The 17,456-nt window shown below is 36.9% G+C and overlaps 1 protein-coding gene across 2 annotated transcripts; it reads right to left on the reverse strand.

Annotated features, from left to right (window-relative positions):
* Positions 1-152: 152 nt before the first annotated feature.
* LOC127793246 (aspartyl protease APCB1) lies at positions 153-17,178 on the reverse strand. Of its 2 annotated transcripts, none has more exons than XM_052324080.1 (9): positions 16,379-17,178; positions 3,972-4,089; positions 3,421-3,650; positions 3,042-3,281; positions 2,305-2,458; positions 2,123-2,208; positions 997-1,111; positions 840-912; positions 153-559 (listed from the first exon to the last, which is right to left on the reverse strand). In XM_052324080.1, exons 1-9 carry the CDS (start codon positions 16,972-16,974, stop codon positions 432-434), a joined length of 1,740 nt encoding a protein of 579 aa, XP_052180040.1. In that variant the 5' UTR covers positions 16,975-17,178; the 3' UTR covers positions 153-431. The 2 variants fall into 2 exon arrangements, with proteins under 2 accessions (XP_052180040.1, XP_052180039.1); XM_052324079.1 differs by lacking the exon at positions 16,379-17,178 and adding an exon at positions 11,521-12,448.
* Between the last annotated feature and the right edge of the window lie 278 nt (positions 17,179-17,456).

The following is a 17,456-nucleotide window of genomic DNA, read 5'->3' on the forward strand; positions in this document are numbered from 1 at the left end:
TTGATAGCACTGTCTCTTAAAAGGTTTTTTAAATATTCTGAATGTCTAATATATCAACTCTTGTTGAGTTAGAAGTCAGTGCAATATGTCCATTGTCATTTTGGTTTCCCTTGAACACTAAAAAGGCGAAAGAAGGTAGAAACAAGCTCAAGTTTACAAGTGTGGATATCATTGTCCCAGGTGCTCTAATGGATAGAGACAACTGTAATTGTTGATGTACGGGCAAAATGGTCAAGAGGACTTCAGTCTGGACCTGGGTTTTATGACCCAGTTGCTCTTTATGTTCTCTTTCAAGTATGATTCCATATATATGCACACAAAAACTCAGCAGGGACCGAGTTATTCAGACATTATGCAATAGATGAACAGCGGGATATGAACTGGAGGGTATATTTACAAGTTTTAAGTGTCCATCAGAACACAGGAGAACTCTAGAGATCCATCCCTACAAAAGGTGGAAGATCCTTCAATTTCAATGGACGGATGCAATCTGACCGTGCCCATCCAATTTTCTGCCTCACATTGTCATAGACAACCAACTGTCCACGCAATGAGACATCTGCAAAATGGTAGGGGATGCACCAAAAGACAGAAAATAAGTAGAGGCCGCAATGAGCATGAAGTTCCACAGTTAGAACCCATATTAGGCAGGTGAAGAGAAATCATAGGTTCTATCTCAATTATACGAAATGTAAAGTTGGCAACATTCTCAAGCCTGAAAAATTCTGACAGTTGACAAAGTATCAGGGACTTCACTAGATTGAAGAAACCCTAAAGCTTGTGATGAACCATAGATTATCAAAAGAAACAACGAGAAAGCCAAGAATGTAAAAGAGTACCTCCGAGGATAAAAGCTGCTCCATCATGTTCTTTGCTTCCATCCAAGATGCCCAAGCACACATTCCCGTTCTTCTGCAGTCAAGTGAGCCTTATCATATTGTGCTTCACCAACTTGAGACATGCAAGGGTAAACAAATAGAAAAGCTATGTCCTTACACTGATGACAAGATAACCTTCGGGCTGAATGTGAAACCTTCTAGAGGCGAACCACCATTTGCCTCCAAGTTGAAGAGTCAAAGGTTTGAAATATTGCTTCACTTCTGAAACAGATCTGCAATCATATAGATGTGCCATTTTGGATTATTGTGGTTAATTCAGATGCTAGTATCTGATGTGAGGCAGATTTTGTTAAATTATACATCTCTGGCAACACTACAACTTATACTGCAAAAAAAAGAAAAAGAAGAAGAATGTGGTCAACTTATGCTAGTATCTAACGTCTAAACCACCCAATAACTATCCCAGATTCTTTTAACAATATCCGAGGATAATAGTTCAAGCTCTCAATTGAATAGAGACCAAATTACCTTTCCATGATTTAAGGCAACATTTAACTGACATCCTCTTTAACTTGTTGACTGTCTTTGAATCATATCCTCATTTATGAAGTTAGACACCACTTTGATTTGTTTTGGAAGTTGTTATCCCTAGAATAATTTTTGTTGGACGGGATATCTGATTCCTTATATAGATGTCTATTAGTGATTCATTAAATTATTAACCAGGATAAACATATTTCTTTATCATTTCAAGATTTACTATTGATCCACTTTTAAATAATCAGTTTAGATCTTCAAGTCTGAGTAACTAAAAATACTCGAGCCTGCCAGCAATTTATATATATTTACAGATGTGTGTGTTTGCCATAACACATGATGATAATATTTTCTTGTCTCATGAAGAGATGTATATCCTTCTCTTTCACTGAATTTCTCGTTTGCAGCACAGCCATAGCCATGAGGATTCAGGCTATGAAGAACAATATATTACAGGCTCTCAAAAGTTACTTTTAAGCAAAAACTGTATAGGTACACAAGTAACTTGGGAAATAACCCTAATTAGTCTTAAAATCATTCTTAGGTTCCTAGGCTAAATATATTACACGGTCACCTTATAAGAGAAGACTCGTAATCTGATGAAGTTAATTCCTTAATAGAATATGATCACCTCCTAAAGATAGACAACTTTCAATGATTGTAATATACTTTTGATGAACATATTCGTCCTTGAAACTAATTATAGATGAGCCAAGAAAAATATATTTCAGTGCTTTGCAGGTTACCTTACTGGGAATTTGGCTTGCCAACAAATTGGCAATGTGGGGTCAGATACATCCTGGATATGCCCTTCATTAGAAATGTCTTTAAGCTGCAATCAGTAGATACCAGAAATTCAGAACTGGTGAAAATACCATACAAGAAGATATTCATTAACCACTCACTTAAAAATGTTAAATACACTTACAGAGGCAATCAAATCAGAATATGCCTTTTTTGTGAAGTATGTATAAGAACTGCCGCTATCAAAAACTACCCATCTTGGTCCATCATCCTTGCCACCTAAACTTAGCTTTTTATTTCCATAATTCATTTTGACAATCTCTGAATGATACAAGTTCCTGAACCGAAAAAAGATATTTAAACAACAAATGCTTAGGAGAAGCAGCCTAAAAATGCTTCAGAAATGAAATTGCAGACGTGAACAACAGCAAAATAAGTACTGGAATCCAAAGAGTCCAATGCTAGGGTTGGCAGAAGGGTGAATGGAGGGAGGGAAGTTGCGAAGAAATACGGAGGAATGGTTGTAAGAGTTTCCATTGCTTCCCAGGAAGGAAAAAGGCAGGGGTAACGTTGCCATCAGGGAAAACCATTTCCATTCCACTTCAATAGTGACAAATAGGAGAAAGGGAACTTTTGTTTGCACTTTTTCCTTCAAGATAGCACCTTTACTCAAGGAAAACACTCCTTGTTTCCTCCATTAAGCAATAGAGGAAATACTAGGGCAACCTATTTCATCACACTAAATTTCCCTTCTAATTTTCCATCTCGCCTAGTAGAGGAAAAAAGGATATAACAATGCAATATTACAGCCAGATGAGGGGGCAAAAAGCAAATACCATATTTTGCCACATAAAGATGACTTAAAAAAGATGAGGAAAAAACAGAGGAAAATAATACAACTTCAGGTATATATATACTCACGTGGAAAGGCTGTTGAGCATTGGGACCCATGACATTTTCCAGTAAGGGACTAACTCGTCACCTAAGAACATATACCCACCAAGTCCTGCATCGGTGGTGAGACAATGGCCTACGACATTGTTAATGATTCCCTGACTTGCCAATTGAGAAGGTAAGCTGACTTTAGCCCTGCTAAGCCCCACAATTCCATCTGTCATTCCCAATGAATTTAGGAGTAAGCCTTGTTGATCGTATGCACACCTGAAAATATAAATATAAATAGTAAAATCTTAAGCCACCTGATTATAAATAAGTGGTGCAACATATCAGTGAATTAATGTGCTAATTTAATAAGTAACAAAATAAACAAAGAGAGGAACAGAGAGACAGAGAGAGTTACCCAAAAACAAAATTTGACTTCATAAATGATCCATTAGCAAACATTAGGCGGAACTCATCCCTTGCAAGAACCCCCATGGAGGAACTTTGATCTGCATATTCTATTTCATAATCACACTGGAGACATGTTTCACAATATCCAGTCTTCTGATTTCTCTGGACTTCGGCGCACAATGAATCCTTGGAAGGTATGATTTTGGATTTTGTGGGCTTGTATAAAGGGTGTGCTCCCTGCATAAAACATCTGAGTTAATCTTATCATATAATTCTTCACTTATTCTCCATCGGGATGCATTTTCTGTAATCACTGGCCCCCCTTCCAACTCAGACCTTTTGACCTTAGTTAAGTCATGGGGCTCCACTTTGTTATTACATAAACACGATTTGCCCAAGAGAACTAAGCACAGTGGGCAAAGGAGGAGAAGGAGGAGGGTGGGGGGGGGGGGGGGGGAAGATGCAATCTCTGTAAAAGATAATGTCTCATAGAGTTATATAACACTTGAAATAAGTAAAACATTGATAAGCTTGGAGCAATCTTGCCTACCACATTACCTTAGCACAGCTAGTGCATGGAGCATCACACTGGACCCATGTTAAGTCACTTCCAGTATCCATGTCAAGAAAATAAGGTTTTGGAGGACTTCCCACAAGCACATATGTGAAATACAACCTGTATAAAATCATATGAAATATGATGTATTTCAAAGTGATAGATGACATATCAAAGAACTAGTTTGTGTTCTAGCAAAAATGACCATCAATTTGTAAGGCATGTCATAATTCTGAATGCATACATAATTTGCAAGGCATGGATCATAATCTAAAAATAAGCCAAAACATAACTCTTTTCATAATAAAGTTACAGACACTTCAATTTATCAATGATTTCTGGTCCTCGAGTTACTAATACAGCCATCATGGCCAATATTTGTACCAACAAGGCCATTACAGCACTCTGTCATCTGAGCTGGCATTAGAGAATTGGATCTCATTTTATCCCATCTATTCATTCTCTTCTTCCCACTACGATATTGTTTCCCTTCTGTCTGCCGTGGAGAACTATGCATATGGTTTACTTGGACCACCTGCCTTACAGAAGCTTAACGCAAGCTACAATTGCACTAGCATGTCATAGATATGTGAAATATGACTTTAAACTATTTCAACTATATATGGGCAAGCAAATGATGATAACACGATTGGGAGTAACCACTACCCTCCATGAACAAGGATTGGTAATAACATGTTACTACATTATCACATATTAACTGCATGTATTACAGCCTTATTTTTCCTTCCATGGAATTATTTATTCTAGTTATCCAAAATTCTTGGCCTTGAAACCAATATCGAAAATCATCATCACTTAAAAGTGATAATAGGTGCCACGATGTTGATTAAAATCATCACATTTAAATTGAAATAGGTACAGTCGGACATACTTATCTATGAATTTTTGTAGCTCTACAAGTGCTTGGAAACAATTCACAAGTTTTTTATTTTTATTTTTTATTCTTGTTAAACATTAAAGAATAAACTTGCAATCATTACATTATTTGATTGGAACATGTTGACTGCTATAATTTGGGATGATTTATTGATAGATGATTATTAGGTGCTGATTACTTGATTTAGGGAGATTGATAGGAGCTGATTATTAGGCAGGACAGAATATTCTAGTTCTACAGTTTTATTATCTTTCGTCCAATTATTATAAATAGAGCAGTAGGACAAAAGGAAAAATATGTTTCAACCTACTCTCTCTCTCTCTCTCTCTCTATATATATATATATATATTCCCTATTTTTTTCCATTGAACAGAACCAAGGCCATGAGTTAGGGCATTTAACTCTCACTATTTTGATCCACAGCGGGGCCCGGAGACCAGATTACTGGCACTCCAGTAAAGTACATATCAACTCTGATTTAGCCATAGAAACTTTTTGATGGTGACTGAAGTATGCTAGGCATATATTGTCTAAAAGAAAAACATTTATACACTACATTTGCACAAACATGTGCTTATGTATTAGTTGTGATAGGAATCAAGAATAAGAATTTTGGACCTATTTTAAGAGGAAAACAGGATTATGAGCCATAAACCCAATCAATTTAAGATTGGTATTTATTTTATATCTTCAAAATTATTTTGGTTGATTGGTAGTTTTAGCTAGTTCTTCATTTTCTAATAGGATTATAAACAGGCATGTATGTAATCAGAGATTTACTAGCCCTTTTTGGATTGAGATTACAAAAATTTTGGATTCCCTGTCACTTGGTATTCTCCTCCTCTGATTTCTTCTTTTCCTTTCCGGTCTTTCATCAAGTTTTAGCATGGTTAGTCACTAATTCGTGATCAATTTGTTGTTATAGCAATGGGTTGGACTTTCCATCTTCTAGTAATTATTTATTGGGCTTGTTTTGTTGTTTGCACTAGTTACCAACACAATTCTTGATGCAAGACACTGAACTAAACAACACAAACACACCAACACAATAATTTTTCAAAATCTTAAAAACGGCACACCAAGAATACATCAAATAATAAATTATATATTTACATATATACATTAAATCAACTCATATTAGAATGTATAAAAAAAATTAATATATATTTTACAAAAAACTCTATTCATGAAAAGTTTTGGAATTCAAAATTCTTAAAAATTGAACATTTTGAAGCCATGAAGTTTAATAAATAAAAGTCTATATTGCTTTTACTCTATAGTAGATTTTCAACTTAATTTCTTAAAAACTCATAATATTGTTCTAGCTTGTTTAAATGACAAAGATGCAAGATCTCATAATGAATATTGGTGCCTCCTCAGTGTTTGCAAAGTTTTTGGTAGTAAGAAATTATAACACTAATGGAACACATTTGGGTTGATGTAGGGCATACAGTTGGGAGTGTAATAACTATTGGTGTTTGATACAGTGGTCAACATGATACAACACCTTCATAGACTTGTTTGTGTTTGTAGCTCTAACTTCTCTATGAAGACCAAAGAGAGGTTGTCTCTTAGGTGCCTTTGATCCCCCCAAATATGGAGGCTTTCCGCCTCTTAGAGTCAGATTGACTTGCAGTGATAAGTTTAAGCTTTTCATTTTTGGGTATAATAGCTAGTGAATCTAAACCCTGACCCATTTTTGGGGGGTCAAATTGGAGATTATATACTCCACCTTTGATGATTTCAAAGGGAAGACTCAGGCAGTTAACAAAATGACTAAACAACAACATATCAAGCCTTAAGGTGGGATCTGATACATGGTTTCTAACTACTAATCATCTTTATGTGTAGTCGTATCTTTTGTAAGGCCATTATGTCACGACCCAAGGATATAGAAGTAATTGTTTCATTCATGTATTTTTTCCTTTGTTGTACTTTAGGCTACGGTAGTATTGTACCTTCAATTTGTTACTAACTGAAAGGATATAACAGCTTACAAATAGGCTAAAGTAGGGGAGAATAGGCAGTTGATGAATGAATTGAATTCTATTTCCCTCTCAAATTCTCTCTCCCTCTCTTTTTCCTCTGAATTCTCCCTCCTTTCTTTTGATTTCTCCCTCCCTTTCTACTCTCTCATTCCCGATTTCTTCCATAATTCCATTCTAAACCCTAGAAGTGAGACATTTGGTATCAGAGACGGTGGTCCTCAGCCATTGGACTGAGATTGAGGCGAGTAAAAAGGCGCCACTTTGAAGCAGATCTGAGTGATCATGGATCCACAGAGATCGCAATCAGATCTGGAGGGTTGCTGATCCACAGAGATCAGTTGCAGTGATTCCCAGAAATTGGATTGGATTGCAGATTGTTGATTCACGGCGGTTGTCGGTTCTGATCAGCAATCAGTTGCAGATCAGAGGTAATAAATTAGTTGCAGATTGGAATTGGCAATTCTTGTTCGACTTTTGAAGACGAAGCAGGCCAGGCGAGTTCTGACTGTGATTACAGTGAATTTTCGTAGCTGCAACAGAGTGGATCGAATTATCAGCAGGCGGCCTCTGTAGATCTGGACGACTCCTACTCAGGTTGCCAAATCAAGTACCGGAAGCTGTCCTTGGAAGCTTACAGTAGGTGATTCTCAGGAAGTTGCGACAAGAGTCGATCAATTCTCAGAAAGCTCAATAGAGCCGATTGAGTCATGGGAAATTGTGGATACAGAGGCAATTCTAATCCAGGCGATACTCATAGGCTGTTTCTCAGCTGATTAATCGAAGCAGAGCAAAGTGACTTCTGGTGAGCTAGCCAAAACAGAAACGATCGATTCAGGAGGCTGATTCTGATCTTAGGTGTTTTCTGAATGAGACAAGCAGTGGAGATGGATTGGATGAAACAAGCGGAAAGCAGGATGGACAATCTGGAAAAAGGCTTAGGGCAGAGTCAAGTGGAGGCGAGTTGCTATCGAGCAGAATGCGCTGCAACAAGAAAAGCAATCGCGGAAGAATGTGCTCCAACAAGAAAAGCAATCACGGAAGAATGCACCACAACAAGAAAAGGAATCAAGGAAGAACGCAATCAAATCATTAACACCCACAAGCTGGATGACCTACTAATTTTGATGTCAAAGAAATTCCAGATCAGCCTACCAGAGGAACCTCTTCCAAAATCCACTGCTGAACAGATTCTAGCGGAAGCTGGAATCCTACCTGTTACCTCAGGTTTGCAGCAAGAATTGGATCAGGCAATTCCGGATGCTGAGGCAGTTACTGGAAAAATCAACGTGACACCATTGGAGGAGGTAACTGTTGAAGATGAACCTAAGATGTATGCCAGCAATCCAGAAGCCAAAGATGTTGGAACGGAAACGATCACAGCAGCCTTAAATTTTGAAGATCCTAAATCTGTTTTCTCTTGAAGGAATAGACAATCCATCTTCAGGACCGGAAGACATTGCTGAATTTCCTACACTGGATCAGGTAACTCAAACTGAAAAATCGGTCAATTGTGAGGAAACCTGTGCCTTAATCGCAGTGAATAACCAATGGAGAATTCAAGTTTGGTTAGAGGTTAACAGAGGATGCTCGCGTTTGGAAAAATTTGATCACATTGAAATTCTCCAGCAGTACATTCATGATCTGGAACAGAGGAGGATGCAGAAGGAAAAATTGAAACAAGATGAACAGAGGATGGGGGAAGAGTTTTTTGCTGTCGGGAACAAGACGACTCCTGTTTTTATTGTTCATATTTCCATTGGTGAGCTGCGGCATCAAATCTGGTCTTGGCTTGATAATATGGTTGAAGAAAAAGAGAAGGAAAAGCAAAGGAAAGGGTAAGTAAGAGAAAAGAACAAGAAAAGGCGAAGTATAAACCAGATAATGAAAACGGGAACTAGATAAAGAAACAACGGCTCAGTGGTAATAAGTTTTTTGGGAACAAGAAACCTCTCAGGAGGGGGGCACTGTCAAGACCCAAGGATATAGAAGTAATTGTTTCATACATGTATTTTTCCTTTGTCGTACTTTAAGCTGCGGTAGTATTGTACCTTCAATTTGTTACTAACTGAAAGGATATGACAGCCTATAAATAGGCTAAAGTAAGGGAGAATAGGCAGTAGATGAATGAATTGAATTCTGTTTCCCTTTCAAATTCTCTCTCCCTCTTTGTTTCCTCTGAATTCTCCCTCCTTTCTTCTAAATTCTCCCTTTCTCATTCCCGATTTCTTCCATAATTCCATTCTAAACCTTAGGTAAACCTAGGAGCGTGACACATTATAATGCATGACATACTTAAATGTTTTTCACCAAGTGTTTCTTGGGCTTCCTCTATCTCTTTTGTTAAAACATTTCAACCATTCCATCTATTCTCCTCACATGAGCATCTATCAATCTTTTTTACTTCCATGTGAAGAACCAGAGAGAGAGAGATGTTTGGAAGGGAATATGTTACAACCCAATCCCACATGGATAGTCTACTAGAAATGTCTTGGGTATATGTATGTATATTACTTGGTCTCATAAGTCACCTTTAACTAGCACTTTGGGGTGAGGATCCATGCTCTGTTACAAGTGGTATTAGAACAATCCAGAACCATTACCACAGGGGTGTGGGCCAGGGAAGTGTTCTGAGTCTAACTTTGGTTATTGAGATATATGATTTTTTGGCCTAGCAAGGACACAAGGTATTAAAGGAGGGGACTCAATAGTCTACTAGGGAGGTGATAAGTCTCGGGTTTGAGACTTATGCAATTCTGGAATGAATTGTAGTCGTGGGAAATTTGAATTGAGAGAGAGAATTTGAAAGGAGGAGGGAGAATTGAGAGAGAGAAATAGAGGGAAAGAAAATTTGGAGGGAAAAAATTATGTATTATCACTTTTCATAATTCCCATCCTCATACATCAGCCTTCCTTTTATAGGCAGTCTTTCGGTTATAACTGAGAGAGTACAAGTGGGTACAGCACTAACTACTTAAGTACAACTGCCCTTTTGGCTAGCTTTAGGCTAATTACAAGCATACCCCCATCACCCCATTGGGGTAATGACAGGAGGTCTTGGGTATATGTACATTACTTGATCTCATCAACCCATAAGTCACCTTCAACTAGCACTTTTGGTGAGGGTCATGGTGTTACAGAGTATTCAACAATTTTTTGATTCAAAATCAACAATCTAATTTTGATTAAGCTTAAGTTTAACTAAAAGATGAATATTATAGTTACAATTATCCCAAAAACTAACTAAAAGGTAAAAGTTAAAAGCTGAAATCTAAGTTTCAAATATCAAATAAAACCTGAATCCTAATATCATAAATTAAAATTTAATAATTTCAAGATCTCATCAATTGGTTCTCTTTTAATAAACCTACAAGCAACCTTTTCCCCTTTTGTACCCCTGGATGGTGACCTTCTACCTTTTTCTGTCTTTTGTTCTACTTATTGTGATTTGGCAAAAGATTTCAATCAAATATGAGCTTTTAACTCGTGAATAAGAAGATGCATAATTTAGCCAGCTAAGTATGAACTAAAATTGTTTTGGTAAAAAAAAAAAAAAGATTGTTGTTAAGATTCTAGGCTCTTCATGCTGGCAATTCACATGCCTCCTAAGATAATAATGGAAGAAATGTTTCCAGAGCTGATCTCGGTGCTTTTCACAGATTAAAATTCATCAAAAACCACAGAAGCTGCTCTAGTGACGGCCCAATATACAACTTGATTCAACTCAATAAGAAAAATTCCCACTTCATGGGAAGAACGCAATTTTAGCCCCTTCAATGGCCCAACTGATTTTGACAACAATTTGGTATGACATATGGAGGTATAAAAGTTACGGTACTTATGTCTTAAATCCAATTAATGATTAAGGTCAAGAGGTTACAAAATTTAGATCTATTATTAACTCATTTTGTTACCATAAGAGTTGCCTTCCACATTCACCTGTACAATCTATGTCATTTGAAACATGAAGAAGGTACAAATATTTCCCCCAATAAACTAGTCATATTACCATAATGAACTTTCCTTGCCTTTATGTATATAACCCAACGCTTATCTGGCCCTAGTCTGCCCCATTATCTCCTTGTAATGCGGACAGGAAGCTGGCATGTTTAGTTAATGAATGATGAAAACCAATTAAATGTTATTCCAATAATACCACTTCCAAGAAAAGACTTATTTTCAAGGCCTATCAATTGGTTAAGATCATGGGACCACCAAGTAAATGCCATCATATACTTATTGTAGTATCAACTACATCTTATCCTAACCAAGCTAGGGTCAATGGAAAAACGTTCATAATGTCAATTAACTTCTAAAAAGTCACATTCACAATATAAATCCATGCAAAAGAACAATGTAGCAAATTTTACATCCGACGCCTTCCTAACACAACCCTCTAACAAAGGAATGATGAGATAAAGTTCTAATACCATCTTCAAGTGAAAAGGTTTTATGGGATTGCAATGAATGAAAATAATTGATATAGCCATATTCCATGAAATAGTTGAGTGAAACAGTAATCTGACAATTTGACTAATCTGATAAAACAATTTAAAATGCAATTTTCATAAAAAAATTTGAGTTGAACAGCATCAGATCCTACACAGTAACAATGCATCATTAGAAATTCTGGCTGAAATTGAACAGCACAACAAAGAATTCACATACCCATCTGGATAAACATTACCCCTCAGAGGTAAAATGGCAGTCGAATCGAAATTCGATGCAGTTGAAACCAATTTGGAGTTCTTGCTGTATTTCAGTCCATCATTAAACCACACCAAAAGATTCTGTGAATCTTTCCTCAAAACCCTCCCAAATTTAAGCATAATATCTCGCTGTGACATCTTGCGAACACCTAATTTCAGAAACAGAGGGAAGAAGAAGGAACTGGGGCTGCGATCACTTTCATCATTGGGACTGTGTAATTTGAAAAGGGCATTTGATGACGGAAATGCCAACAAGATCAGGGCAACAAGAGTGAGACCCAGAAGCCCAAAAAGAACTCCCCGATTATCAAAGAGAAAGGGAGCTCTTCTTAGTAAGTGAGGTTCTGGGTTCAGTGCAGAGTGATAGGGAAGTGGTGGGTCTGGCAGTGGGTGGTGGTGCTCAGGCAGTTCTGCTGGCAGCAGCGCCGGTAGAGGCAAATCAGAAAGAGTGAAAGTAGTTATGGTTTTGGCTTGAGAAGGGTCCGACAGTGGGTCGATGCACTCGGGTAGTTCCGCTGGCGGCGGCGGCGGAGGCAAATCAGAGAGAGTGAAAGCAGTTATGATTTTGGCTTGAGAAGGGTCTGGCAGTGGGTGGTAGCGCTTGGGTTGTTCTGCCAGCAGCGGTAGAAGTGGAGGCAAATCAGAGAGAGTGAAAGCAGTAATGGTTTTGGCTTGAGAAGGGTTGTCAGCCGGAGGAAGTGTGATTATGACCACTCCTACCGGTTGAGGAGAGTCAGGAGAGTTTCCAGATTCCATCTCTCTCACAGTTTGAATCACTTGGAGAAGTCTTGGTTAGAGAAAGAGAAGTGAAAAGATGAAGAGGAAACACAAAATTACTCTGTATCACCCTCTAATCTTCTTTTCTGTAGAAGCCCAAAACTGCTTCCAAATCTCTCTCACTCTCTCTCTCCCTCCCTCTGACACTGTATATAGCCAATTACAATATGAATAGCCCTGTATTTCCCCTTTTTTCTTGTGTACACACTTTTCAAGGGAACAGTACAAGGAAATGGAATCAAAGATCAAGAGAACGCAAAGATCCTTCCAAGAGCATGGAAAATTACCAACTAATCCTTTTGTACAAGGCAGTGTGGCTCAGCAATATCTTGAAGATGGCCCTTTTCTCAGCAAGGAGATAAAAGTTATATGTTTGTTAAATTATTTAATTAATTTTAAGAGCATTTTATTTTGTTTATCTTTAACTAATTAGTGCTCAAATTTATAGAAAGTTTCCATCTTCATTTCATCACCCACAATAACTAATTTTTTTGTCAAAATAAAGATATCTATATAAAAATTTTTAATACATTAGTCAGATCAAACTAATTTTCAGATAGTAAATTGTCCCCAAACCCCCTGTGGTTTGGGTCATTGCACAGAGACCCCTTCTGATTTATTTTTGTTCCTTAAAGTTCATATGGTTTACCGTTATTACTTGGACACTTCCTTCTTTAGTTTTTTAGCACAGATGATGTTAATTAAAATTAAATTATGTTAAATTTTAACCAATTTTCTTCTACTTTTTCTATAATTTACAAAAATAAAAAATAAAATGAAGGAGTTGTGGTTGCCAGCAAAATCTATCACTGGGTTCCACAACTGGAACCCGGCAGTGGAAAAAATTACCTAATAAACACTGAATGTTTAAAACAGAGGGGGTGTATATATAAAATTTAATATTGAAGTTCTGATTTCATGGTTTTTTCTATCATTGTTTCTCTAGTATTGTACTCCATTGGTGACTGCTAATTTCATTGTCTATTACATTTTGGTTGCCATGCAAATGGCTCAACATTCACTTGACAACAATGAAATCTTGAAAAACATGAACCATTTGAGACCGATTTTCAATGGGTTCTGGGAAGCCAATTCTGTTATGTATCATATTCTGCAACATTGAAAACAGAGTCACAATTTTCCCATTGATGACTGCTCCCAAGTAATGAATCATAAAGATTAGGATAAAGTTAGTTAAATTTAACTTAATTTGATTTTAATTAACATCATCTGTGCCAAAAACTAAAGGAGGGGTGTCTAAGCAGTAAAGGTAAATCACAGGGACAAAAATAAACTACAAGGAATCTCGAAACAAAAAAACTAAAGCACGAGAGATCTGGGGCAATTTACCCAATTTCCAAATTACTAGTCCATGTGCCACATCAACAACAATATGACACCATCTGCTGTGTCAGCAGAATAACACAATACCATTCAATGTTTCCTTAAAATGCTAAATGAATGAACATTTTTATCAGGGTAAATTCCACTAGGCACCCCTAAGATTTGGCAAAAGGTGCCGACCACCACCCTTGAGCTTTAGGAAATAACACAAACCTCCGTGCATTAAAAAATTTAGACAAAAAGACCATCTTACCCCTACCTAACTTTCTCTTTCTCTCTCATCTCTCCTCTCTTTCTCTCGGCTCTCTCCTTTATCTCACCAGCCAAACCCAGTCATGGGAATTTAAATTATGACAGAAAGTGACCTCACATCCACCATAACATCTTCATCTCAATTACACTCATATTTTACACATGTTGGAGCTTTATCATGCCTGAACATTCCATACCACACGAGTAAGAAGGGCTTAAAACTATGACAGAAAATGACAAATTACATCCTATGGTGTTTTTGCCAGACAAAATTCAGAGAATGATGTCACAAATTACGTTGTTAGAGAAGATAGCATACAAACAAATTATAGAACGTTGTTGTCAATGAAAAGAAGCTTGATAGGTGGATGCCATAATGTTGATTATATGACAGTATGGGGTCCCATGATTTCCTTCATGGACACCAATGTTTCAAGGAGCAATGTTGTGAAAACTCAAATTGAGAGTAACAATTGTGTAAGATCAATTAAAACTTCGGTGCCAATGGGATCATTATTGCAAATGTACTTCAAACATGCAGGCAATGTTTATCTTTTATCTTTTTCCCTGCCCTAAAGATGTATAGAGGAAGGGGAGAGAGATTTCAGGTATGGAATATGCAGCAATTTTTTAATTGAAAATCAACAACCTAATTTCTGATCACATCCTAAAGCGCCTATCTATAGGCTGAAGTTTAACTAAAAGATGAATATTATAGTTACAATTATCCAAATAAATAACTAAAAGCTAAAAGCTGAAATCTAAGTTTCAAATTTCAAATAAAACATGAATCCTAATATCAAAAATTAAATTTAATAATTCCAAGTTCTCATCAGCTGGTTCTCCTTGAATAAACCTATGAGTAACCTTTTGTGCCCCTAGACGTTGACCATCTACCTTTTTCTCTGTTTTTTGGGTTCTATTTTATTGTGATTAGGCAAAAGATTTCAATCAAACTCCCCAATAAGAAGAGCATAATTTAGAAGTATGAACTAGAATTGCATTTTTTTAATTTGTTATCAAGATTCTAGTCGCTTCATGCTGTCAATTCCCATGGCTCCCAAGGATAATAACGGAAGAAATGTTTCCAGACCTGATCTTGGTACTTTTCACAGATTAAAATTAACTCAAACACCACAGAAGCTGCTCTAGTGATGGCTCTATATACAACTTGGTTCAATTCAAGAAGAAAACTCCCACTACATGGAGGAAGGCAATTTTAACCCCTTCAATGGACTGACTGGTTTTGACAAACAATTTGGTATGACAGAGATAGGGGTATAAAGGTTACAGTACTTGTGTCTTAAATCCAATTAATGATCGAGGTTAAGAGGTTACAAAAATTAGATCAATTATTAACCCATTTTGGTACCATAAAATTCACCTTCCGCATTCACCAGTATAATCTATGTCATCTGGAACATCAGGAAGGACAGAACATCTCTTAACAAAAGCCATATTGCCATAATGAACTTTCCTTGCCTTTATGTTTATAACCCAATGCATATCTGGCCATAGACTCCCCCATTATCTCCTTGTGACATTTACAGGAAACTGGCATGTTTCATTAATGAAAGATGAAACTCCAATTAAATATTATTCCAATAATACCATTTCTTGTCCAAAAAATAAACACTTTTTTTTCAAGGCCTAAATTTGGATAAAAGATCACGGGACCACCAAGTAAATGTCTTCAAATACTCCTGCAGTATTGATTATTTGGATGGAAATTTACCCCTATTCCCTCCATTTAGTATGTTTGCAATGCAGAAATCACAAAGAAAAGAAGAAAAAGGAGTTAAAGTTACCTTTATTGTGCATCCAAGTATGTCAAAGAGTAGAATAAGCTGGCGCCAAAACAAGAGCACAACTAATTATGCACTAAGGAATCATAAATTAAAACTATGCACACAACAACGATAATCCATCCTCCAATTTGCTTAAACTATCTCTCTGTATGGAATAAGTATAAAATTTCATTCATTCATCAACATCAACTGCACATTATCCCAAGTCCTAACCAAGCTAGGGTAGGTGGCATGGCATTTATAATGTTAATTGGCTTCTAAAAGTCACATTGACAATACAAACCCATGCAAACAAATAATGTGGCAAAATTTTACACCGGATAGCCTTCCTAATGCCATCCTATAGCGAGGGAATGATAATTGATAATTTTACACCGGATGGCCTTCCTAACGCCATCCTATAGGGAGGGAATGATAATTTATAATTTTACACCATCTTCATATCAAAAAGTTTCATGAAATGGCAGAAAATGAAGATAATTGATATAGTCATATTCCATCGCATGGGAAAGTTAAACAGTAATCAGAAAAAACAATTTAATATGCATTTTTCATCAGGAAATTTGAGGTAAACAGCATCTAATCTATAGAAAGTCTATAAATGAAATTTAACAGAACAATAGAGATTTCGCATACCCATCTGGATAAATATTACCCCTCACAGGTAAAATGGCATTCGAATCTAAATTCGACGCGGTTGAAACCGTTTTGGAGTTCTTGCTGTATTTCAGTCCGTCATCAACCCATGCACCGAGATTCTGTGAATCTCTCCTCACAATCCTGCCCAATTTAAGCTCAATCTCTCGCTGTGACATCTCACGAACACCCGATTTGGGAAACAGAGGGAAGACGAAGGAACTTGGCTTGCGATCATTTTCATCTTTGGAGCTGCGTAATTCGAAAAGGGGATTTGAAGATGGGGATGCCCACAAGATCAAAGCAATAAGGGACATACCCAGAAGCCCAAAAAGAACTCTCGGGCTACCGAAGAGAAAGAGAGCTCTTCTCAGTAAGAACGGGGGTTCGATGTTCGGTGGGAAGTGATCGGGGACTGGTGGGTCGGGCGGTGGGTGCTGGCGCTGGGGTTGTTGAGGCGGCGGTGGAGGTGAAGGTGAATCGGAGAGAGTGAAAGCGGTTATGGTTTTGCCTAGAGAAGGGTCGTCGGCTGGAGGGAGTGTGATTATGACCACTCCTACCAGCTGAGGAGAGTCAGGAGACTGTCCAGGTTCCATCTCTCTCCCTCTCTCTGAGAGTTTGACTCAGTTGGAGAAGTTTTGATCGGAGAAAGAGGAGCAAGGAGCAAAGACGAAGAGGAAACACAGAAATCTTCCGTATTAGCCTCTAATCTTCTTCCCTGTAGAACGCCATAGTTGCTTCCAAGTCCTCTCTCTCTCTCTCTCTCTCTCTCTCTCCCCCTCTAATTGACCTCTAATTGACTGACTCAATGTATAAAGTCGATTACAATATGAGTAAACGAAAATGCTACTGAAGTTTTACATTTATAATTATTTTGTACTAATATTTTATATTATATTAATATAAATATACAAAATATCAATATTTATATTGTATAGAAACAAAATTAAAAACGAATATACTTAAAAAATGACATTTTTTTGAAAAAATAATGGGAAAATACATAAATAAAAAATATGAGATTTTTTGTTAATATAATTTTTAATATAAAATTTGTAAAAAATAATTATTTAATATA

This window comes from Diospyros lotus, unplaced genomic scaffold (genome assembly GCF_014633365.1).
Source record: "Diospyros lotus cultivar Yz01 unplaced genomic scaffold, ASM1463336v1 superscaf1, whole genome shotgun sequence".
Lineage (NCBI taxonomy): Eukaryota > Viridiplantae > Streptophyta > Magnoliopsida > Ericales > Ebenaceae > Diospyros > Diospyros lotus.